The sequence below is a fragment of the Xenopus tropicalis genome, chromosome 8, assembly GCF_000004195.4.
Source record: "Xenopus tropicalis strain Nigerian chromosome 8, UCB_Xtro_10.0, whole genome shotgun sequence".
Taxonomy (NCBI): domain Eukaryota; kingdom Metazoa; phylum Chordata; class Amphibia; order Anura; family Pipidae; genus Xenopus; species Xenopus tropicalis.
In genome coordinates this window covers 25,462,090-25,487,654 of record NC_030684.2, presented here as the reverse complement: position 1 = coordinate 25,487,654, position 25,565 = coordinate 25,462,090, and the positions used below count along the sequence as shown (strand labels likewise).

Below are 25,565 nucleotides of genomic sequence, written 5' to 3'. Positions count from 1 at the left end.
AGTATGTGTATGGACAGCTTTATTTAGACAAATTGGCAGCTTTTATTGTCCTGTGTATGGGCAGCTTTATTTAGGATAACTATTTATTTAGACCCAGTCAACAACTTATTGGCCCATGTATGGGGCCATAAATTAATTGTGCTGGATTCAACATCCCACTCCTCACTCTAGTTGCCTGTATTTACCGTTGTTGTGATCCATGTACCAAACAATCAGATGAACCCACCATCACCCACCTTAACATGGGCATAGCAGGGAAATATACGCTAGCTTGGTAACTTTGCCAAAGGATCCTTAAATGTATGGCCAGCTTTATTCTCCCCAAGTGATCAACTGCTGTATATTCATGTATAATTATATATTCTTTAATGGAAAGCTATAACCCAAACAAAAACTTCACCTTTCTCCCCGTTCACCGAAATTCCATGTTATGCCAAATGCTGGAATAGTCACCTTGCAGAGAATGCTGGGAGATGAAGTTCAGTAACAGCATACATGGGCTGAAAAGCTGCCAACTCAGTCTTAAGAGGTGGAGTTGATAGCTTTTATAAGCCCATATATGACCAGTGAGCAAAAACTTAGTCTCCTCAAGAAGATATCAACTGATATATATATATTCATGTATAATTATATATTTTCCAGTGGAGAGGCTTTTTTGTTAGCCTCCCTAAACCCTCATCCCTTGATTTCTCAGACTTCCACGTAATGTTAAATGCAAATGAGAAGTCATCTTCCAGAGTACCATGAGTGATGTAGTTCAGCAACACTTATCCCTTGCGTTACAGAAGGAAGCCTATATTTCTGGTTGTGCTTCCAATAATAAACAGTGCCTGTATGTGTATTATTTTCATGGTTAGTAATGCAGAGGCATATCAGCATGTACAGTGTATACTGAAGGTGCACAAGAACCCTTATTTGTATGATGTGAGTGTATATTAAGGCTGGGAGCAACCTCTGCTCTGTCAGCAGTGGCAGGTTTTCTTCAAAGAGACAGCACAGTTCTAAGCCCTTTGTTAAAATTCTGTCACTTCCAACCATAGTGCCATCTGAGCACTCCTACAGTGTGGCCCTATTCCCACAGATGGGGTTGGGTTGTCACTTGGAACATCATGCTTGCATGCACTGCACTGTGCCTCGGGGTGAGAGAAGGTCAGACTTGACAGTGTTATTTATCTTCGTGGGAATGGTATTTGACTGTGTTTTAACAGGGGCCCATGTATTAAGTTCTACCTGCCTCTAGCACTGGTTAACCATACCATTTTTTCTTTCTTTAAAAAAGAGTTCAGTCTATCTGGTTTATATCTGGCTATTTTGCTGGGAGGAGAGTTGTCATGGTTGTCACTTAGGGGCCCCATCTCCAAACAGCTCCTGCATCTAGTATGTCCCTACAGTAAGGGATTGATCCATAATTAACCGAATGTTCACTTTTTGGCTGTGTCATCACTAGGAAGCAACTGTGGCTGTGGGATAGCAGGTATAGTAGGGGGAGATTGTGCCTATAGTAGCAGTGGGATAATAGCCTCTGGGAAGGGACTGTGGCTGTGGGATAGCAGGTATAGTAGGAGGAGATGATGCCTATAGTAGCAGTGGGGGGATAATAGCCTCTGGGAAGGGGCTGTGGCTGTGGGGCAGCAGGTATAGTAGGGAGAGATTGTGCCTATAGTAACAGTGGGATAATAGCCTCTGGGAAGGGACTGGGGCTGTGGGATAGCAGGTATAGTAGGGAGAGATGGTGCCTATAGTAGCAGTGGGGGGATAATAGCCTCTGGGAAGGGACTGGGGCTGTGGGATAGCAGGTATAGTAGGGAGAGATGGTGCCTATAGTAGCAGTGGGGGGATAATAGGTTCTGGGAAGGGACTGGGGCTGTGGGATAGCAGGTATAGTGGGAAGAGATGGTGCCTATAGTAACAGTGGGATAATAGCCTCTGGGGACTGTGGCTGTGGGATAGCAGGTATAGTAGGGAGAGATGGTGCCTTTAGCAACAGTGGGGATAATAGCTTCTGGGAAGGGACTGTGGCTGTGGGATAGCAGGTATAGTAGGGAGAGATTGTGCCTATAGTAGCAGTGGGGGGATAATAGCTTCTTGGAAGGGACAGTGGCTGTGGGATAGCAGGTATAGTAGGGAGAGATGGTGCCTATAGTAGCAGTGGGGGGGATAATAGCCTCTGGGAAGGGACTGTGGCTGTGGGATAGCAGGTATAGTAGGGAGAGATGGTGCCTTTAGCAACAGTGGGGATAATAGCTTCTGGGAAGGGACTGTGGCTGTGGGATAGCAGGTATAGTAGGGAGAGATTGTGCCTATAGTAGCAGTGGGGGGATAATAGCTTCTTGGAAGGGACAGTGGCTGTGGGATAGCAGGTATAGTAGGGAGAGATGGTGCCTATAGTAGCAGTGGGGGGGATAATAGCCTCTGGGAAGGGACTGTGGCTGTGGGATAGCAGGTATAGTAGGGAGAGATGGTGCCTATAGTAGCAGTGGGGGTAATAGCCTCTGGGAAGAGACTGTGGCTGTGGGATAGCAGGTATAGTAGGGAGAGATGGTGCCCATAGTAGCAGTGGGGGGGATAATAGCCTCTGGGAAGAGACTGTGGCTGTGGGATAGCAGGTATAGTAGGGAGAGATGGTGCCTATAGTAGCAGTGGGGGGATAATAGCCTCTGGGAAGGGACTGTGGCTGTGGGATAGCAGGTATAGTAGGGAGAGATGGTGCCTATAGTAGCAGTGGGGGAATAATAGTCTCTGGGAAGGGACTGGGGCTGTGGGATAGCAGGTATAGTAGGGAGAGATGGTGCCTTTAGTAACAGTGGGGATAATAGCTTCTGTGGGATAGCAGGTTCTAGATTTGCAGCATAAGCATTCAGCCCTCAGTTGTCAGAGATGTTTTGTGATACCTGTTGGCAGGGAAGCAGCAGTCTGGACTTGCTTTGAGGCTGAGATCCTAGTTGTTTTTAGTTCAGGACTCTCGCACTGACCAAATGCTGGACAAAGAAAATAAAGAAATCTGAGCAAGTTACAGTAAACAACATTATGGATACAAAAGAAGTAATTTTATTTTAATGGCTTATAGTTAGAAACAAAGAACAGCATTGGTCAAATTTGGGATGAGCTGTATAAATAATGTGATGTATTGCTGGGCTCCTAGTGTGCCTAGGTACAAAGAAGGTATGAATTGCACCTATAGACACAGAAAGCCCAGCAAGGGGATAGAGTGTTTATGGTTTTGGTGCCAGATGTGCTGCAATAGCAATCCATGCAACTCGCAGTGCAGGATGTTGCCTAAGACCTGATGAGGAAAAAAAGGGACACAGTATCACAGGGAGTGAAGGGGGAAACCATGTGCTGCTGGGAGGGGGGAATCCAGACCAGATTTTAAATACATCTGACGTGAAATTCAGCGGCAAGGAAAGAGAGTCAGATTTCACATAGACAGGGGAAAAAACTGAAGAGAAAGCAAGGCAAAAAAAACCCCTGAAAGCTGGAGTGTGTGTGAATGCCAAAATCAGCAGCAGTTACAGAGGAGAGAACAAAGAGGAGGAAGGAACAGGCTTATGTGAGGTGTAAGCCCTGCTTTTCTGCATTGATCAGCACCCAAGGGTGCTACTGAGGCTGCTACAGCTGGGGGTGCCCCTTCCAGAGAATGGCATTTCTTCAGTGCCTTGGATAACAGAGAGCAGGTAATTCATTGCAGCAGTAAAGGACTGTTCCAAAGCCAGCTGACCTTCAGGTCGAGAGATCTGCTTACTATGGAGAACAGAACTGGTGATGGGGAAGGCACCACAGGATATGCTCCATGCATGTAAATGGCTTGTGAATAAGCACAAAGTGACCCCCAGGATGGGCTCAGCCTCCTTACACAGGGCTGTAAAGGGTCTGTACATCGCTTCATGATACAAGCTACTGTGCAGCTGCTGCACAGGGTTGCTGGTGTTTTGCTGCAGTGCATCGTGAAAATTCCCAGCGGAACAGGACATGGACATCTAATGATGCTGGGATAAGGACACCTAAGGGTACTTAAACAGAAAAAGCATATACCCAAAACTAAACCATATCTTGGGAAATTTCATACAGGAAATCGTTGAGCACTAGGCATCGTTGCCAATGTGCTTCCACCAATGCCTGGACGTCCTTTCTGTTTGTGCAGCCGGACTCCTGATGCAGATCTCCCTATGCTGAATTGGGATTTAAAGGGACACAGGCCTAATTGCTCAAACCTACAAGCATGCAGGTGAACCGTCCAAGGAGCACTGCTTTCACCTATCCGCCATCCAACCCTCGGGAGCAAGCAGGAAGCTATGCCAGGCAGTACCAAACCAGACGTTTCTCCTACCATATTGGGGGGGCAGCACCTGCCCTTACCCCCCATTCTATACAGTATGAGGGTGAGTAGAACATATTGCTGCAGCAACCTAATCCATCAAAAATTCCCTGCTGTTTCCCTACTGTTAATCACTGCATGCTAAAATTTATATTCTAAGATTTTGATTTTAGAAGGCTCCTAAAGAATGAGAAAATGGTATATATTTATTCAGATTCCACACATATATATTAGATAATCAATAGGTAGGAGGGATGGTTCAAACCAATATGGCATCTCGTTAAAAGCTGTAGTTTTTTATATGATAGATATGATTTAGTTTGTCGTGTCAGTGGCTTTATTTGAATAGGCAAACTGCTGTTTTGCTGCTTCCCTTCCTTGACAGCCTTATGCCACTGAAGTTAAAGGCTTAGAAACCTACCTTCTGGGGGTCACCCTCCTTTAAGTCCAGGTTAATATGCTCAGTAAGAATGCACACCCTGCCCCTGAGGTATTGCAGTGCAAGTGCAGGAGCATTGGAATACCAATAGAGGTATGCCACTTGATTATCATTGCCCCAGTCTGGGAATCATTGGAGCGGCTTAGAGCAGCTGCCTTTGAGAAGTGTATACGAGTGGTAGGGCTGTGAAGTCATGTTTAATTGGAACTTTAGTTACTTTTTAGTGTCCATGTTACATTCATTTTAGCTTGGAATCATTTGGCAGCTTTTTTTTCTTCTATATCATTGGAAGGCAATGAATCAAGGATTTCTTGTGGGATTCAGTCAAATTCCATGGTTGTTATGCAGAATTCATGTTTGGACATATTTATTTTCAATCCTTGATACCAGGCTTGATTTTACTAGGCAACTGGTACAATTGGTAGGCCGGGGAGAAAACTACCTCCCAATTTGCACCTTTCGTTGAGCACCTGTGGACAATGACCTGTGCTTTTCCAATACACACTGTCTGTTTGGCAGTGCTGTATTCATGAATAATACATCACATGTCAAGTTCAGCCTTTATGGCTGTGGCACACTGGGGCAATTAAAGTGTTTCATTTTACATATGCAAATTAAGCTTCAGATTTGGTTAAATCTTTTGTGGAGGATTCAGTAAATTCAAGAATAAAATAATTCTGTGCATCGCTACTATTGGCTGTTTGGATTCCTGAGTATAGGGACCTAAAACTTACAGATGGAACTTTATTTTATGGCTATGGTCCCTTCAGTATGTGGGTTTGTTACAATCAGCAACGTTCCTATGGCCATTAAATACCAGCCAGGACATTATGGGGCTGATTTACTAAGACACGATTTCGAATCCGAATTGGAAAAATTCCGATTGGAAACGAACATTTTGCGACTTTTTCGTATGTTTTGCGATTTTTTCGGCGTCTTTACGATTTTTGCGTAAAAACGCGAGTTTTTCGGCGTCTTTACGATTTTTGCGTAAAAACGCGAGTTTTTTGGCATCTTTACGAAAGTTGCGCAAAGTCGTGTTTTTTTCGTAGCATTAACACTTGCGCGCAAAGTCGCGCCTTTTTCGTAGCGTTAAAACTTAAAAGGCGCGACGTTTTGTGCAAGTTTTAACGCTACGAAAAAATCGCGACTTTGCGCAACTTTCGTAAAGACGACGAAAAACTTGCGTTTTTACGCAAAAATCGTAAAGACGCCGAAAAACTTGCGTTTTTACGCAAAAATCGTAAAGACGCCGAAAAAAATCGCAACGTTACCGATCATTACGAAAAAAACGCAATCGGACGCATTCGGCCCGTTCGTGGGTTAGTAAATGTGCCCCTATGATTTCCTTGTGTGTAATGCAAGACATTGGCTAATGTCACCTGTGGGCATTAGTAGGATATCTAGAGATCCCCAAATGGAAATCCTTCCTCTGGCTTATAGTCTTGTCAGTGATACATCTCAGTCTATTACTAGGCAACTAGTATATAGACACTTTGTCTTTATAGACCATGTGAGGGTATTTGAGTGATTAGATTAATCTTAATTTCCCCCAAACGAGTGGATCTCACCCTGTATGACCATCTTAAGTGACCACAAATCCCATCCTTATCGATCCTTAGGTTTTTCCATCAGCTGTTTTTATGGACCAGTCATTTCGCTGATCTTCTGTCTTGATACTGAACATTTTAGAGACACATAACATGTCTGAATAATAATTAAGATTTACACTGATTAGAACTTGGAGATGCCCTTGACCTGCACTTATGACTCATTTAGGCATAATCTGATGCACTGGGACAGGCGTAGGGAGCCTGAATTACTTTTATTCCACAGCTGGGGTTTGTGGGGAGGGGTGAATGTAGAATTTGCTTGAGTTTATGCACCGAAGGTTGTGTTTCAGCATGAAACCAAAAGAATACTCAACCGCTGAATAGTTTTGCTTACCTAATGCATATTTCCCCACTCCAGTGTATCCTTCCTGTAGAATAGAATATTCCAAGCCAATGTAGATTCCTTTCCTCCTCTGTGTTCTTGCCAGCGATCCTAGTGTGAATGAAAGTCTAACGACTACATGAATCAGAATCCTTGGTTCTCTTACCTGTGAAATCAGATATTGTTTGGTGGGGTTGGTTCTAGTCATGTGAGTAGAGCTTAGGTACAGTTTGGGAAGTGTTGGCCCAGAATAGACTCACTGCCATTTCCTGATCTGCTTCTTCTCATTGGGGGGGGGATGTATGGTATATGAAAAATCTACTGGAATCAGCAGACAAGCTCTGTTCCTTATTTAGGGCTGCATTGTTGAGGCCTGGCTGTGTTTATAAAGCGTAGGCTGGAGAACATCTGGACAGCGAGTCAGCTAACCCATTTGAGTAACCAGTTTGTGTTTCTAGTGGGCCAAGCCAGACATAGATGTTTCCCAAAGAAACATGGCCCTTCTCTTATAACTTATGAAACAGTATATAGAGTGCTGATTTATTTGAAAGAAGGATCAGTTTGCTTACAGCAACTTAATAGTAAGTATAGTAAGTTGTTAGATGGAAAGTAAATATCACTCCGCCCCCCCCCCCCAATAATTGTACAGAAAAGCTTTCATTTAGTTTCAGTTAGAGTTCCGGGATTTTAACTGGTGGGACCTAAGGGCATGACGTCCTTGTAGAACAACAAAAGCTTTGGGAATGGACTTGTTGGACCTTTCTTTGTGACTCACAGGTTTTGCACCATAAGACCAGATTTACTTATTACTGAATGTTTTACAGTAAATTACAGATAAAGCAAACCCCGTAGTTGCAGTGGGGCCCAGGAGTGTAGAAGGCCCAGTGAAGTCCTAATTAATGTGCAATTTCAATATATCTCTGTAGAATAGGTCAACTTGGGGCCCTAAATTAAATTTGCTGTTGGACCCAGTACTATGCCACTGCCCTCTCCTTTGGAACTAAAGCTGGCATAAATTTGGATGGACAGTTTGGACAATTTGGACCATACAGTCCAACCACCTGGCTATGTATGGAAAGTCTAGAGGGCTGACTTGGTCAGACAAGAAGTGAAGAGAAGCCGCAACTCTTACAAATGTATAATTAGGTATTTTGAAGCCTGCCAGGTCATGTTTCTTTTCTTCCGTACATATATTCTTTACTTTATGCTGTTCTGCTTTTTTTGGTACCTGGCCCAAACAAACTGAACAATACAAAAATGGGCATACATATGTTCGGTCCCTTGTGCAGGTATTAGACCTATTATCCAGAATATGCGGGACCTGGGATTTTCCAGGTAAGGGATTTTTCTTTGATTTGGATCTGCTAACAAATAATTTCAACGCTAAATAAACCCAATAGGATTGTTTTGCCTCCAATAAGAATTAATTATATTGTAGCTGGTAAGTGTAAGGTACTGTTTTATTATTATTACAGAGAAAAAGGAAATAATGTAAAACTTTTAATTATTTGGTTGTAATGGAGTCTATGGGAGCCTTCTTGTAATTCAGAGCTTTCTGGATAATGGGTTTCCAGATAACAGATCCCATACCTGTATAGTATCTGTCAGAATACAGAAACTCCATGTAGCTTTAGCAAAGTCTTATAATGCTCCGGCACCAAATTTAGATAGTAAGCTCACATGGGCAGGTTATTTTTATTAGAGTAGATTTCGCTCTAGTACATTTCACCCTAGGCAACCAATGTGATATTTACTATAATTATTCTAATTGCAACAAACTGATCAAAGCTACAGTTGCTTATTGGTTGCTATGTGCCTTTCTAGGTAATGTGTTTGAAGTACAATACAGGAAAAGAATGCTCGTGGGCCCTGCACTTGAATTCCATGAGATAGGAGGTTCTTTAATGAAGGATTCTGGGGGTTATATTAACACTCTGAGAGTTTTAGAAAGGGACTATAAAAATATAAAGAATAATGTAGCCTTTCTTGTAAAATGTAAGATATTAGAAGTCACCAAGGAGTTCCATGACCATGTACAGATCATGGAAATCTAAGGTTGAATCCCCTGTTATATACTTTACAACAGGGGGTACGTTGTTTTTTTACAGTATGAGTCATGTGACACAAATAACATAACAAAACAGCGATTTTTAACTGATAGCAGCACTAATTGCCATTTAGAAGGATACCATTTACAGGATTTTTAAAAATTCTATCTGCAGAGGTCCGCAGATAGAAATGTAAAGGTTTCAAAAACAGAACAATGAATATCTGAAATTTCCAGTGCTATTTTTCCAGCATCGCTTTCCACCACTGATGTTTTTGATTGCCCCGGGCCCTTTAAATACACTGTATGCTTAGGTGTGTAATTACTCCAACATGCTCTCAGAAACACAGTATGAGTGGCATCTTTCAGCAAGCAGCTGGTTCAAAACAAGGTAACTGGCAATTATTTCATTTAATGTATTAACACATTTTTTGCATTTTTTAAACATTACTAGAACGCTGACCTTTACCCAAATTAGCAGTTTATAAAATGAGGAAAAAAGAAAACAACAAAATAGTTTAATGTAACCTTGTACAAAATTATCAGTGAGTGTAATAATGTCGTAAAAAAACATTTCCATTGAATTATTATTTAATTCCTTCTCTGCCTGTTTTCAGCCTGGGACTGAAAATGCAATCTGGTTGTCACAGTCACTGACCATGGCAAACAGATACATTTTTTAAAAGTTCTTCTCCTATTGATGTCCCATTTTGAATTGTAAACATTTGACTGGTTAATAGGGTAGTTAACAGACCTGGACTGGGATTCAAAATAGGCCCTGGCATTTCAAGTAGACAAAGGTTCAAACAACCCACCACAGGCCCTATAAATAATGACTGTCTATAGCATCTTACAGCAGCCTCTCTGGCATTTGCCAGAATCCAGAGAGTGCCAGTCCTGACCATGTGGGTAAGGTGAAGGAAAGTCATAGACCCCCCCCTCCAACTGGCCCAGGATACTCCTGTGCTGGCTAAACTGTTATTTTCCCAGGGAAAATGCTGTGTGTATTCTGAAGAGTAGCTCTGGCCCCTGGGTCTGAGGTTAGCGTGCCTAACAAATTGCCACCCCCTGTGCTTATGCCTTTCCTTCAACATCAAACCCTAGGAACAAGATAGCAGTTGAAATTGACAAACCTATCAGTTGCAGAACTAAAAAATTTAGATATTTCAAAAAACAATAAAAATGCAGACTAAGGGGCTGATTTACTAACCCACGAATCCGACCCGAATTGGAAAAGTTCCGACTTGAAAACGAACATTTTGCGACTTTTTCGTATGTTTTGCGATTTTTTCGGATTCTGTACGAATTTTTCGTTACCAATACGATTTTTGCGTAAAAACGCGAGTTTTTCGTATCCATTACGAAAGTTGCGTAAAAAGTTGCGCATTTTTCGTAGCGTTAAAGCTTACGCGAAAAGTTGCGCATTTTTCGTAGCGTTAAAACTTAACGCTACGAAAAATGCGCAACTTTTCGCGTAAGTTTTAACGCTACGCAAAATGTGCAACTTTTTACGCAACTTTCGTAATGGATAGGAAAACTCGCGTTTTTACGCAAAAATCGTATTGGATCCGAAAAATTCGTAAAGAATCCGAAAAAATCGCAAAACATACGAAAAAATCGCAAAGTACCGATCATTACGAAAAAAACGCAATCGGACTCCATTCGACCCGTTCGTGGGTAAGTAAATCAGCCCCTAATTGTAAGTTGCCTAAATATAACACAGGTATGGGATCCATTATCCGGAAACCCATTATCCCAAGCTCCGAATTATGGAAAGCCTGTCTCCCGTAGACTCCATTTTAATTAAATAGATTTTTTAAATTGATTTCCTTTTTTCTGTAATAATAAAACAGTACCTTGTACTTGATCCCAACTAAGATATAATTAATCCTTATTGGAGGCAAAACAATCCTAGACTTAAGGTATGGAGATCCAAATCTTGGTCCCGAGCATTCTGGATAACAGGTTCTATACCTGTACTGTCTACCTGTACTGTCTACATTGTGATAAAAGTTGATCTACCCCTTTAAAGAATAATAATTCCTTAAAACCATTTTGGGGTGATTTTTGCTGCCTGAGGTAGCAGATACAGTGCCCCCCCTGCCGTGCCTACCACTCCTGTGCTCAGGCTGGGACAGAGGTGAATTCACAAGTGCGGAGAGTATCATTGTTTTCTCCTACAAGATAGGAGCAGAATTGCTGCTTTAAAAAATGAAAATTCTGCTTAAAGTTACCAGCCACCCCTGTTAAAAAAAAAAAGTTACCACCCCTGTTAATGTGCCGCCTAAGGCACCTTATAGCGTGGCAAAAGCACCCTGCAGGGTCAGACTGGGCTGCCAGGGCACCGGGAAAAAACCCGGTGGGTCCCGAAGGCCCAGACCCGATCGCTGTCACCATTCCCCCGGCCACTGGTGTCCCTTCCCTGATTCGTTGAGTATTATGTAAGTAAGTTTCGGGAAGACGTCGGCCGGGTGCACCCAAGTTATCACAAGAGCTTTTAGGACCATGCCCACATTAATGGTGGTAGCGCAGCAAAAACACGAATGCTTGGTGCTCACTATGGTGCTCACTATATCAACCAGCATTCATATGTGAAAGAACTATATTATGGCATATTAAGACACACCCTTAAATCCATATGCCTCCTCCTCCCCTGTGGATAGTACAGCAACCCCCAGCACATAATTACACACCTTAGGGACCATTTAATGGCTAATTCCGACTGCTAACAAACCCCTGCCAGGTTCACCTCCCACAGCCAGCATAGGGCAGGCAAAGTATGGCACACACAGGCAGTATTCTGCCTGCCCTATGCTACCTGTGTGTGCCATACTCTGCCTGCCCTATGCTTCCTGTGTGTGCCATGCTCTGCCTGCCCTACCCTGCCTTTGTGTGCCATACTCTGCCTGTCCTGTGCTGCCTGTGTGTGACATACTCTACCTGTCCTATGCTGCCTGTGTGTGCCATACTTTGCCTGCCCTATGCTGCATATGTGTGCCATACTCTGCCTGCCCTATGCTGCCTGTGTGTGCCATACTCTGCCTGCCCTATGCTGCCTGTGTGTGCCATACTCTGCCTGCCCTATGCTGCCTGTGTGTGCCATACTCTGCCTGTCCTTAGCTGCCTGTGTGTGCCATACTCTGCCTGCCCTATGCTGCCTGTGTGTGCCATACTCTGCCTGTCCTTAGCTGCCTGTGTGTGCCATACTCTGCCTGCCCTATGCTGCCTGTGTGTGCCATACTCTGCCTGCCCTATGCTGCCTGTGTGTGCCATACACACAGGCAGTACATACAGTGACACAATGCTGGCATGTGAAGAGGTAAACAATGTGGGTGCTTACAGTCTGAGCCTGAGGTGTAAACAATGCAGGGGTGAACAATGCAGAAATTAAAAGGTGTGAACAGATTAGGGGATTACATGTTTAAACAATGCAAGGGAATTACAGGCTGAATCTGAGGTGTGAACCATGCAGGGGGCCAGTTAATCTCAATACTGATACAATTAAAAGTTTATATAAAGGTAAGCCATCAAAGCAGCCAGACAGTTGGAAAGGCCACACAGAGCAGGATCATGCAGCCCCCGGGCCGCCAGTTGGACAGCACTGCTATAGAGGATGCGGACCCCGAAGTCCGCCCCCCCAACTGCTCCTCAATGGGGCCTGCTTCCTCTATATTTACGCTAGTGTCCCCTGGTATTTGCAGCACTGCCACCTGCAACCATATAATCAGAATTCATATCTCGAATTTGGAAGTGACAATATCCAAGGGCAGGACAGGTGATGGAGAGTATCTCCAGCAGAATCCTGCATTGAAATACATTTTTCTATAATGCAAACTGTTTTTTTATATTTAATTTTGAAAATTTACATGGGGCTAGCCATATTCTTTATTTTGCAAGTTGCTACAGCCATGTGACCTGTGTTCTGATAAACTTCAGTCACACTTTACTGCTGCGCTGCAAGTTGGAGTGATATCACCCCTTCCCTTTCCCCCCAGCAGCCAATCAGCAGAACAATGGGAAGGGAGCAAGAAAGCAGCTCCTAGTAGATATCAGAATAGCACAATAGTAAGAAATCCAAGTCCGGCTTGGGACTCCTCCAGGCTACATGGGCGTAGGAGAAACAATAAGTTACCTGAAAACATTTCTAATGTGTAGCGCTGGCTCCTTCTGAAAGCTCAGGCTCAGGCACAATGCACTGAAATGGTGCCTACACACTAATATTACTGCTAACAATAATACATTTAAAATAGTAGAGTGAATTATTTGCTATGTAAACAGTATAATTTAGAAGTAGAAAGAATACCATAAAAATCATAACAGTATCCCTTTAAACAGACTGTAGATATTTTGCCACCCCCATAAGCTAATGCTTTTGTGACAACACGGCACGACTGGCAAACGCCTGACAGTCTGACTGCCTGGCCTGATTTCATCACTTGGAAAAGAGCCCATGGCCTGAAATGAGGCATGTCTGATTCATTTTCCAGGGCTTCCCATGAGTTTGTTTCTGGTAACACGGCTGCAGATCTTGGGGATTCCCATCTCTTTGTGTCCCCTGATCTTTCTGATACAATGCTGTATAATTGCATTGGGAATAAAGGAAAGTGGGGGGGGTGGCTCAAGTTACAACTGGCCTTGAACTTCCAGGCAATTCCCATTCATTTCAAGTGTGAAATCACCATATAAAACCTGTCCCTACTCTACTTGTAGATTTATAGGGTAAATGTCTTATTTGTTCTATCTATTATTAGGCTAAATCCCCAATCTACCCATCTCTAATGAATATTACACATTGTTTTAAGCTCAAGTAAATACTTTGTTTAATGATAGTGTAAAAGGAGAACGAAAGCCATAGATTAAAGTTCATCCAATCTGGACCTGACTTCCAACTGCAAATACACTATGTTTGGAATAAACACTTTCAGTAGAAGATTTGGCAAGGTGGCACCCGCCAGTTCCTCTCCGCTACTCTGCTTTTTGTTAACGAACACAAGGCCCACCTACAGGTATGTGACGGAGAATGGACATGGTAGGCCCATGCATGGCTGCCTTTAGCGTGAGACTCGGCCCTAATCTTGAATGGCAATATAATAAATAAATACAAATAGAACTGTGTTTAGCCTACCTATAGTAGATTCTTAGTTTGTTCTAGCACAACCACAACCTTATTAATTACCTCTAGTACTCCTTATGTTGTGCTGTAATTGTCTTGCAGGAAGCCAGATAGGGGTATGGGTTAAGGTCTCCATACACAGGCTTATAAAAGTCGATATTTGGCCAAAAACTGGCCAGATGTCAAACAGTCAGGTCATTGTCTTGACAGCTTCTACCCCACCAATGTGATTTGATCGTGATGTGAACCAGCCCGAGTGCTAAATGACTGGATCAATCCAGTATCGCTCACCTCAAGGCAGCATATCAGGAAAAGATCCATTCATTTGGCAAATGAGTGGGCCTTTCATTGTATGACCACCTTAGAAGTCTAACATGTCCCCATTGCAGGGATACCTCTTTAGGTTTTCTCATAGCATGTAGAGCAGTGATCCCCAACCAGTGGTTCATGAACATGTTGCTTACCAACCCCTTGGATGTTGCTCCCAGTGGCCTCAAAGTAGGTGCTTATTTTTGCATTTCTGCTTTGGAGGCCTAGAAGAGCCTTCTATAGGCTACCTGTCCACATAGGGGTTACCAAATAGCCAATTATAGCTCTTATTTGCACCCTCAGGAACTATTTCCATGCTTGTGTTGCTCCCCAACACTTTTTCCATTTGAATGTGGCTCACAGGTATAAATGGTTGGGGACCCTGATGTAGAGTAAGGTGCTATGAATCTATACCAGCTTAGGTAGACCCAGTTCCTGCGAACAATTTAAGATTATTATTTTTATTATAGCCTAAAACCTAGAAACAAAAGACATTGTGCTCCGTTCTGACATCTTTCTGCCAGCATTTTCTTGCCATTTCAACGATTCAGAATGAAAGCTGGGTGCCAAGAGAGGAAAGCTGCCAAAAAAAAATTGTGGAAAATAGCATGAAAATAATGCAGCATTCGTTTAGACTGCACACTGACTCAAGGCAATGATACAGATGCTGCATGTAAAAACACATTTATTACAGAGTTGAGCCCGATGGATTTTTCACTCGAAGCAACAAAGCCCCACAAGCTTGAAACTCTGAATAGGAAACGTTAGCAGCAACCTAAGCAGCAGCTCAAGCAGAGCCAGCTGAGCTCTTGCCAAGGGCACGCTGAGTATCAGATCTACAGCTTGCCTTGCCTTTCAACCTGGAGCACTGCTAGAACAAACAAAGCTTGGCCAGCTATTGGCAAAACACCCTGGGCCAAGGACATAAGCATAAGAGAAGGTTTTGGACTATAGGGGTCATTTGCTATGTGCAAGGCAGTGAGAAAGGGCAAAACAGGACACAACGTTTTAGCACTCTGCTCCTTTCTTTATATATTGAATTAGTGTAAGGCTGGCCATACACGCACCGATAATAGCGTACAAAACCTTGTTCCGAACAATATCCGGTGCGTGTATGGCAAGTTGGCGAGTCGACCGATATCGCAGGAGGCTGCTAATATCGGTCGACTCGCCGATCCGGCGGGTTAAAAGATTTTGATCGGGCGCCATAGAAGGCGCCTGATCAAAATCTGCCTTCAGGGCTGAATTGGCAGAAGGAGGTAGAAATCCTATTGTTTCTACCTCCTTATCTGCCGTTTCAGCCCTGAACGTTAGTGGCCGATTGCAATGATATTTTGTGTGACCGATGGTCGCACGAAAGATCGGAAATCGCCACATGTGTGGCCACCTTAAGCCCAATTTTGGACCACAGAGACCTGCATATGTCCCATGAATACAGTGCAATCAGCACCACTGTATTCATGATGGACGGGCATAGAGATGCATTTCACCACCCCATGCATCCCCTAACATGCATGTCATGTAGACTATGCTCTGTACTACGCCTGACCAAGGTGCATAGTACAGCCAGATGCTGGACATAAGGGGTATGCTTTTGCACTCTTCTTGCATTATTCTTGGTCTTTTATCCACGGTCTTCATAAATAATAATAGGCTGCAGCCATCTGCGCCAAAATGCATTTAATTGTACATAAAATTATATATTGTTCCATAACTCTATTGCTGGTTCATTTGGCTTTAAAGCCATAGTATCTGGACCATTCAGCTATGTAATCATGATAAGACTTTGGAGAAAAAAGTGCAGAAAAATTGCCTGGACATTATATGACATGATGATTGCCCACTAATGGCATAATCGGCTTGTCCTGAACCTGAGGTATAAGTAACAGTAATGGATTGCCCAGTGACCAAATCTGGACTGTTCTGCTTATTTCAATACAGTTGGACTGTATGTCATAGCTGCATCTCAGGGCGAGTCTAGTGGGTGCTGGTAGGCCCTTGATTTTTATTTGATGCAAGCTGTGCCTTTACCAAGTCTTGTCCAGGTGGTGGGTGTGGATAAAGACCTGTATGTCTGTAGCGTGTCTCTCTTATAGGGGCCATCTATTTTATAGACTTGTGTAATGTCTAGGAATCCGATTTGCATCACGGATCAGTAATGGTAATTATTGTAGGCTGTACCTAGATACTTGGCAACCATCTTGTCTCCGCTGACGCAGGCAGTCATCTATAAACCTTGACACTTGAGTGAAACTCCTGGATTGATCTGCTGCTGCCTTAAACATGAATTCATTAGCATTCTCCTAGCGCTTCTATGCATTCATGTGAGTGTAGCCAATCTCTGCAGCAGCAAGGGCCTGAGCCGTGCACACAATTCTTGCTGATGCTAACAGATCCCTGCAAGCTGCCCTGTAATTTTCACCTTCTATTTTGGGACTGTGTGTTTCCCCTCCAGGGAGTCCAAATGGCTTTCATGCATTCTCTTTGATTTTAACTTATGATTTTTTTCTTCTAGTGCTGGCAGAGTTGTGAGAGCTGATATATATATAGAGAGTGAATCTGTCAGTCTCCTAGAATTTCCCTGTATTTGCAGTTCATTTCAGATTGTAATTACTGGAGTGAGAGAATATACATCATAGCTGCCAACAAAGGCATTATAACAAGGAAATAAACGTTTTCCTGTATTAAAGGCATATTGTCAGCCCTTATATATTTAATATTTAGAACGGGACACTGAGTTTATAGTGTGGTACTTTTTTTTGTTTGGTTACAGAAACATTTGGTTAACAGTCACCCTGCTGTAGTTCCAGGGGTACCCAGGGCACAAATAAGCACTTGTCCCAAATCTCCCCATAACTGGCCTTCAGGCTGGGCCCCCTTAGCTCATAACAAAGTTACAAATATATAAAAACGTTGGGGTAACAGTCACCCTGCTATAGTTCCAGGGGTACCCAGGGCACAAATAAGCACTCGTCCCAAATCTCCCCCTAACTGGCCTTCAGGCTGGGCCCCCTTAGCTCATAACAAGGTTACAGATATACAGAAACATTGGGGTAACAGTCACCCTGCTGTAGTTCCAAGGGTACCCAGGGCACAAATAAGCACTCACCCCAAATCTCGCCCTAAAAGACCTTCAGACTGAGCCCCCTTAACTCATAACAAGGTTACAGATATATAGAAGCACTGGGGTCACTCCCCCCAAATCTCACCTAATCAATCATGCTGAGCCAACTGAGCCACTAGAGCACTAGAACTACACACTGCCTTGCCTTTGGATCCAGAGCATTACTAAAACAAATAAAGCATGGCCAGCTATTGGGAAGACACCCTGTGACAGGGGTATAAGCATAGATAAAGGGGACAACCATAACTCAAACAAACATATTAGTTAATTTTTATTTGCCATTGTGGACACCTGTAAATATAGTGAAACTGCTTTTTGAACTGTGGTTTATCTGCAGCTGACTGAAACTTAATGCATTACAACTGCCCATCAGACAAGATCCTTTCATGTGCAAGGCTGATTCAGCTCTGTTGTAGTTTCTAATATTGTTCTTTTGTGCAAGTTGCCTATTAAGAGTTTGTTTATTAGTGTGGTTGAGATTCAATAAGATATTTTGTGTATTGCTTTACAAGGCACAAATATCTAAAGGACCATTATACTCTTATCCAAGCCAATCCAGGCCTGGATTGGCAGTATATGAATTGTTGCAAATGCCAGAGGGGCTGCTATAAGATGCCATAGACAGCTGCTAATTATTGGGCTGGTGGGGGGGCTATTTGGGTATCTGTGTACTTTAAATGCCGGTCCAGACCTGGTTTTGTTCTTTTGTGTTCCCCAATAAATCTTTAGCCTTAAAGAGAAGGAAATTGCTAATGAAAAGCGGTGTATTAGGCAGTGTCTGAAGGCATCAAGTTGCACAATAAAAAGATTTTTATCATTTAATTGTGCTATAGAAGTGGTCAGTGGACTGAAGAGATTGTGGCTCTGGGAGGGGATGTATAGGGTTGCAATAATCACGGTCAATCACTAGGGCAGCTTTTTGCTCTAGGTCTGGAAAAGACGGAAAGGAGAAAATGCAGACAGCAACACAGATATTTCTTGGATACTCCTTTCCAGTTTTTCTTTTAGGACATGAGGTTGATGATGTTTTTTCCCAAATGCCTTTTTAGACCATTTTAAATTACCTTGTCCTATATAGATTATTGCCTAAGAAAATGTCTGACTATGGTTCATCATAATTGAAAATGTGCCTTCTGGTGTGCAATGCTAAACAGGAGTTTGATGTGATGGATACCTACTTCAAGAGGGTCTACAAGAGTAATTATGATAGGGTGCCTTTACCTAAAGCAACACGTTCTTTTAATGAAATTAATTTTATTTTGTTGGGATTCAGCCAAACCCAGCACCTTATTCATCTGAATCTTTAGAGTTTGGCTTTAGTTTGGTAGAGGTTTAAAGTATTTGACTAATCTCTTGCAGAGGATTCATAGTTTGGCCAAATGCAGACTACCTTCTGACAACTTGGTTTGGATTTACTCATTCAGAGCCCACTGAACCAAAATTAAAGGTCAAGATTCTTAAGGCCACACATTAATCCTTTTGTTGCTAGAGGGTCTTCCAGTCACTTAATATATACTATTTCTAAGCTTTCTTGAATGACCCTAGCAAAGTCATGTATTTAGGTGCCTTTCACAAAGAATAAGCACCTACTTTAATTTGTTTTTAAATGCATACCTCCCAACTGTCCCGATTTTCGCGGGACAGTCCCGCTTTTGACAGCTCAACCCGCAGTCCCGGATTCTTACTGAAAAGTCCTTAATTTCTCTTTGATCTCCTGCACTGAAGCTAAAAAAGATACAAATTTAGGCTGATGTCAGACGTGGCGTATGGCGTATATTTTCGGCAAGCGGAAAAACGCAGACAATACCGCCATACGCCTCCTACCTGTGCCTGCACCCGAATGAATGAGATACGCTTGGGTGCAGGCACATGTAGCCTATATCTGCATAATAACGTGAGAGAATGCAAAGTCTCACGTTTTTAATGCGTATTTTGGCTACATGTGCCTGCACCCGAGCGTATCTCATTCATTCGGGTGCAGGCACAGGTAGAAGGCGTATGGCGTCTGACATCAGCCTTAATTAGAAGTAGCTTTTGGCAGAGAGCCCAGAAATCTTAACAAGCATCATCTGCACTTAGAAACATTGTTTCTCGCTTTTAATTAAATAAGTGGGCTTTTGGCAGAGAGCCCAGAAAGGTAAAAAGCCACAACTGCACTGAGATACAATTGTAACTAAGTCTGATGTCAGATGAGGCGTAATGCGGATATTTTCTGAAAATTCCGCCCTACGCCTCCTACTTGTGCCTGCACCTGAATGAATGGAATACGCTTGGGCACATGTAGCGGAAATACGCATAAAAACGCAAAAGTTTGAAAGTCTCGCATTTTTATGCGTGCCGAAAATATCCGTATTGTCTGGCATTAGCCTAATAAGCTAAACAGATCTCTAGGGGGAACTGAGACACACAGCTTAAAGGAACAGTAACACCAAAAAATGAAAGTGTTCTAAAGTAATTGAAATATAATCTACTGTTGCCCTGCAATGGTAAAACTGGTAAGTTTGCAACAGAAACGCTACTATAGTTTATATAAATACCCTGCTGTGTAGCCCCGGGGGCAGCCATTCAAGCTGGAAAAAAGGAGAAAAGGCACAGGTTCCATAACAGATAACAGATAAGACACCATTGTATTCTACAGGGTTTATCTGTTAGCTGCTATATAACCTGTGCCTTTTCTTCTTTTGAATGGCAGCCCCCATGGCTACACAGCAGGGTTTATATAAACTCTAGTAATGTTTCTAAAGCAAACACACAACTTTTACCAGTGCAGGGCAGTAGTACATTATAGTTTAATTTCTTCAAAATATATACATTTTTTGGTGTTACTGTTCCTTTAAAGGGCAAATTCACCTTTTCAGCAAAAAGAAAATAAAAAAAACACACAAAACAGGACCCCAAAACCCCCAGAAATGTGTTCGAACTTTAAATAACCTGCCAAATTTAGTCAAATGGGAGTGGTATTTAGGGGGTGTGGTCGCAAAAATGGGCGTGGTCAAAATATTTTGCTGCGCACAGCATTTATTTTTGTCCCTCTTTCATAGTAACATAGTAACATAGTAAGTTGGGTTGAAAAAAGACATACGTCCATCTAGTTCAACCATAATGCCTATATATAACCTGCCTAACTACTAGTTGATCCAGAGGAAGGCAAAAAACCCCATCTGAAGCCTCTCTAATTTGCCACAGAGGGGAAAAAATTCCTTCCTGACTCCAAGATGGCAATCGGACCAGTCCCTGGATCAATTTGTACTAAGAGCTATCTCCCATAACCCTGTATTCCCTCACTTGCTAAGAATCCATCCAGCCCCTTCTTAAAGTTATATAATGTATCAGCCAGCACAACTGATTCGGGGAGGGAATTCCAGAACCTCACAGCTCTCACTGTAAAAAATCCTTTCCGAATGTTTAAATGGAACCTCCCTTCTTCTAAACGGAGTGGGTGCCCTCGTGTTCGTTGGAAGGGCCTACTGGCAAATAAAACATTAGAGAGGTTATTATATGATCCCTTTATATATTTATACATAGTTATCATGTCACCTCTTAAGCGCCTCTTCTCCAGTGTAAACAGACCCAACTTGGCCAGTCTTTCTTCATAACTGAGACTTTCCATACCCTTTACCAGCTTAGTTGCCCTTCTCTGGACCCTCTCTAACTCAGTAATGTCCCGTTTGAGCACTGGAGACCAAAACTGAACAGCATATTCTAGATGGGGCCTTACCAGCGCTCTGTAAAGGGGAAGAATAACCCCCTCCTCCCGTGAATCTATACCCCTTTTAATACAGCTCAAAACCTTGTTTGCCCTTGCAGCTGCTGCCTGGCATTGCTTGCTACAGCCAAGTTTATTATCTACAAGGACTCCAAGGTCCTTCTCCATTATGGATTTACCTAGTGCAGTCCCATTAAGGGTATACGGGGCTTGCATATTTTTACATCCCAGGTGCATGACCTTACATTTATCCACATTAAATCTCATCTGCCACTTAGCTGCCCAGATTGCCAGTTGGTCAAGATCCTGCTGCAGGGATGTCACATCCTGGATAGAATTGACTGCTCTGCAGAGTTTTGTGTCATCTGCAAACACTGATACATTACTCATAATACCCTCCCCTAAGTCATTTATGAACAAATTAAACAAAAGTGGACCCAGTACAGAACCCTGAGGGACCCCACTGAGGACCTTATTCCAAGTAGAGAATGTACCATTAACAACCACCCTCTGTACCCGATCCTGTAGCCAGTTTTCTATCCATGTGCAAACGGCTTCACTAAGACCAATAGACCTTAGCTTAGAAAGCAGTCGTTTGTGGGGAACGGTATCAAATGCTTTGGCAAAATCCAAATAGATGATATCTACTGCATCCCCAATGTCCAGCTTCTTACTTACCTCATCATAAAAAGCAATTAAATTGGTCTGACATGACCTGTCCTTCATAAAGCCATGCTGATTACTGCTCATAATGGCATTCTCCACTACATAATTTTGTATGTGATCCCTTAACAAGCCTTCAAATAACTTGCCCACCACGGATGTCAAACTTACAGGCCTATAATTGCCAGGCTGAGATCTTACTCCCTTTTTAAATATGGGAATGACATTCGCCTTCTTCCAATCCCTAGGTACCATACCTGATGAAAGAGAGTCTGAGAATATCAGAAACAAGGGCCACTGCAATTCTGCCCCTAGCTCTCTCAGTACCCGAGGGTGTATTCCATCTGGCCCAGGTGCCTTGTTTACATTTATCGTGTGTAACCCTTTAAGCACCATATCCTGTGCCAACCACTGTGTAGTTGGAGCTGAGGCAACAGTGAAGCTATTGGGTGGGACTTGGCCCACTGGCTCCTCTACTGTATACACAGAAGAAAAGAACTGGTTAAGCACATCTGCCTTTTCTGTATCCGCTGTAACCATATTGTTATTATAACTCAATGGGGCCACACCCTCAACCTGCATCTTTTTACTATTAATATACTTAAAAAACTTTTTGGGGTTAGTCTTGGCCTCGGCCGCGATGCGCTCCTCATTTTCTATCTTTGCCTTCCGGATTGCTGTTTTACAACACTTGTTATAGTGTTTATAATCATTAAACGCATCTACTGTCCCCTCTGACTTATATTTCTTAAAAGCTTTCCTTTTTCTCCCTATTAACTTCTTTACCTCAGAGTTAAGCCACATAGGGTGATTCTTAACACTTCTACTTTTTCTTATTAATGGAATAAATTGAGAACAGTAATGATTTAATATCATTTTAAATGACAACCATTTCTGCTCTGTGTTTTTATCAGAAAACATAATGCCCCAATCTATGCCCTGAAGCGCTGCCCTTAAGGAGCTAAAATTTGCCTTCCTAAAATTCATTGTCTTTGTTGCCCCCGTGTAAATTTGTTTCCTGCACCAAACATTAAATGAAATAACATTATGGTCACTATTACCCAGGGGTTCAACCACTTGCACATTTGCAATACGTTCTGGGTCATTAGAGAACACTAGATCCAGTATAGCATGGTTCCTGGTTGGCTCCTCAACAACCTGTGACATAAAGTTGTCATGCAGCAAGTTTATAAACTTGTTCCCATTTACTGTCCTGGCAGTACTATTGCCCCAGTCAATATCAGGGTAATTAAAATCCCCCATTATTATCACTTGCCCCAAACTAGCAGCCTTTTCTATTTGCAACAGGAGCTGGGCCTCCTCCTCTTCGCTTACATTAGGGGGTCTATAGCATACCCCTACAATTAGTTTGGTAGATTCTTTACTATCTGTGAGAAGCTCAACCCATAAGGATTCAGCTCCCTCTGTTAACCCCATCACTTCCTCCCTAATATTTGCTTTTAATTCCTGCTTAATGAACAGACACACTCCTCCTCCTTTTCTATTGCCCCTGTCCCTCCGAAACAATGTATACCCCCCAATATTAACTGCCCAGTCATGAGACTCATTCAACCAAGTTTCAGCAACTCCAATCACATCATATTTCCGCTCCAACGCCAGTACCTCCAGCTCTCCCATTTTACCAGTCAGACTCCTTGCATTGGTAAACATACATTTAATACTTTGAGGCTATCTGCATTCTTGGGTGACCATGCAGGAGTTAACATATTGCATTATTGGATGAGACAGGCTTTGTGTTTTCCATGCTCTTTGCTCTTTACTCTTTGCATAAAATCATCTTACCACTTCGGTGGCACTCTTTCCCCGCCTGGGGCACTGTCCGCCAGACAACATGTTTACTGCTATTACATAGAAATATAGCATGGTCAGACAATAAAGCTTGGAGCACTACATAGTATGCTCCTTTCTGTCTGGGACACGTGACAGAGAGATGCAGTAACAGCTTCAGCGCACAATATTGGCTGAGTCACATTAACAAAATGGAGTCAGAGAAACCACTGAAAGACATCAGACAGGATATGCCTGAGCATATACCACCCAAACCAAAGAAAGCTACTTGAAAAAAGTCTACTAGTAAGAGGGCTGTAGATACCAGGACACACAAGTGCACTATTTGTAAACATACCCTATTCAAGAATGAGTAGGACCCTTGCTTGGATTGTAGGGAGGTGCTGGAGGAATCTCAAACACAGGTTTTTAAAGAAGCAACAGAAGAGGGATCTGACATATTACAGTTAGAACAGGATACTGCTCAGCTACAAGTATTCTTATCAACTACTTCACAAATAACTGATGATAATCCTCAATCCTCAGCGATATTACCACCACAAATATTGATTGGTTGAAATCCATCGTTACAACCACTTTAAAACAGCCAGAGGTGTCAGCACACTCACATAGCAAGAAAAGACTTCTACAACAGCTTACATCTGATTCATCAGATTCAGACTCTGGGAATAATACTGATTCCGATTCAGGAGAGATCCATGATACTTTTTTTAGAGAATTCAGATATACAGTAGATGAAAGACAGTTCACTATCACAGGGCCAGACACAGTGAAAAGCTTGGTAAAGAAATTGCTAACTACTTTCGAGATCAAGGATGAACACACAACGGAATCAAAGGCTGACCGGGTACTAGGTAGTCGAGCCAAAAAAATAGGACTTTCCCAATACTCAATTCTATTACACGATTGAAACAGAGTGGTCAAAACCAGACCTCAGAATTGCACTTACACAGAGATTCTGCAGTATGTACCCCATTCCGGAAGACCAGAAGAAGACCTGGGATAGACCACCAAAAGTGGATTCAGCAGTGGGAAGACTGTAAAAAAATACAACCTTACCAGCAGAGGACGTGACCCTCACAGAACCTATGGACAAAAGAATGGAGGCCATGCTTCAGAAAGGGTTTGTTCATTCAAAGTCCATCCTTAGGCTAGCGATAGCATTAGCAGGACTCATACGTACGGCAAGACACTGGTGCCAGGAACTTCTAAAACATCCCCCAAGGTCCCAACAAGAGTTCATGATGGAATTATAAAAACTCATTCAAGCATTAGCATTTTTGGCAGATGCATCCATGGACCTGGTCAGGCTGCCTGCTAAGTCCAGTATCAACACAGTAGTAGCCAGAGTAGTAGTAGCCTTTGGCTGTGTCATTGGGCGGGAGACACGGCTTCTAAGCACAGGCTCCTATCACTCAAATTTACCAGGGACTCACTATTCGGCCAGACCTAAAACAGATCATAGCTGATGTTACGGGTGGCAAGAGCACCTTTCTTCCTTCAGGAAAGAAACCTAGACAGGAGACTTCACATAATCCTTACAACCAACGTTCCTGGAACTCGCAGAATAGGTCCTTTTACTCCTTTCAGGGCTCCACATATAAATCAAACCAGTTCACACAGGACTCCAAGCATAGTAGACCAACATGGCAGACACAACAGAGATCAAATAAGAGACCAACCAATACAAAAAACAATTCTGCATGACAATCAAAGAGTCATACAAACCGCAGGGGTAGAAGGAAGACTGGCAACTTACTTCTCCACATGGCATATACATGTACATTGGGTACTCATGGTCAACAGAGTTGGATATCTAATTACATTTTCCTCGCGCCCAACTCACACAGATTTGTAACCTCCACACCCAGAGACCTGAAAAAATCCAGGCCCTGCACACCGCAATAGACAACCTATTAGAGAGCAACGTTATAATTCCAGTACCAACTCAGCAGAGGTGCCAATTATATTCTTAGTAAAGAAACAGGAAGGAAAATTCCCACCGGTACTCAACCTAAAGGCCCTCAGCCCATTCATCAAGAACCAGAGGTTCCAGACTCTAAATCCTGTACTCACAGCAATTGAACCAGAGACCTATCTCATGA

The 25,565-nt window shown here is 42.8% G+C and overlaps 1 protein-coding gene across 1 annotated transcript in view; it reads left to right on the top strand.

Annotated features, from left to right (window-relative positions):
• The first annotated feature begins 3,387 nt into the window (after positions 1 to 3,387).
• Positions 3,388 to 25,565, top strand: part of fgd1 (FYVE, RhoGEF and PH domain containing 1) — a 99,824-nt gene continuing 77,646 nt past the window's right edge. Inside the window, exon 1 of the mRNA XM_004914189.4 lies at positions 3,388 to 4,379. Coding sequence (XP_004914246.1) covers positions 4,220 to 4,379 — 160 coding nt within the window. The 5' untranslated portion in view covers positions 3,388 to 4,219. The remainder of the gene's footprint in view (positions 4,380 to 25,565) is intronic.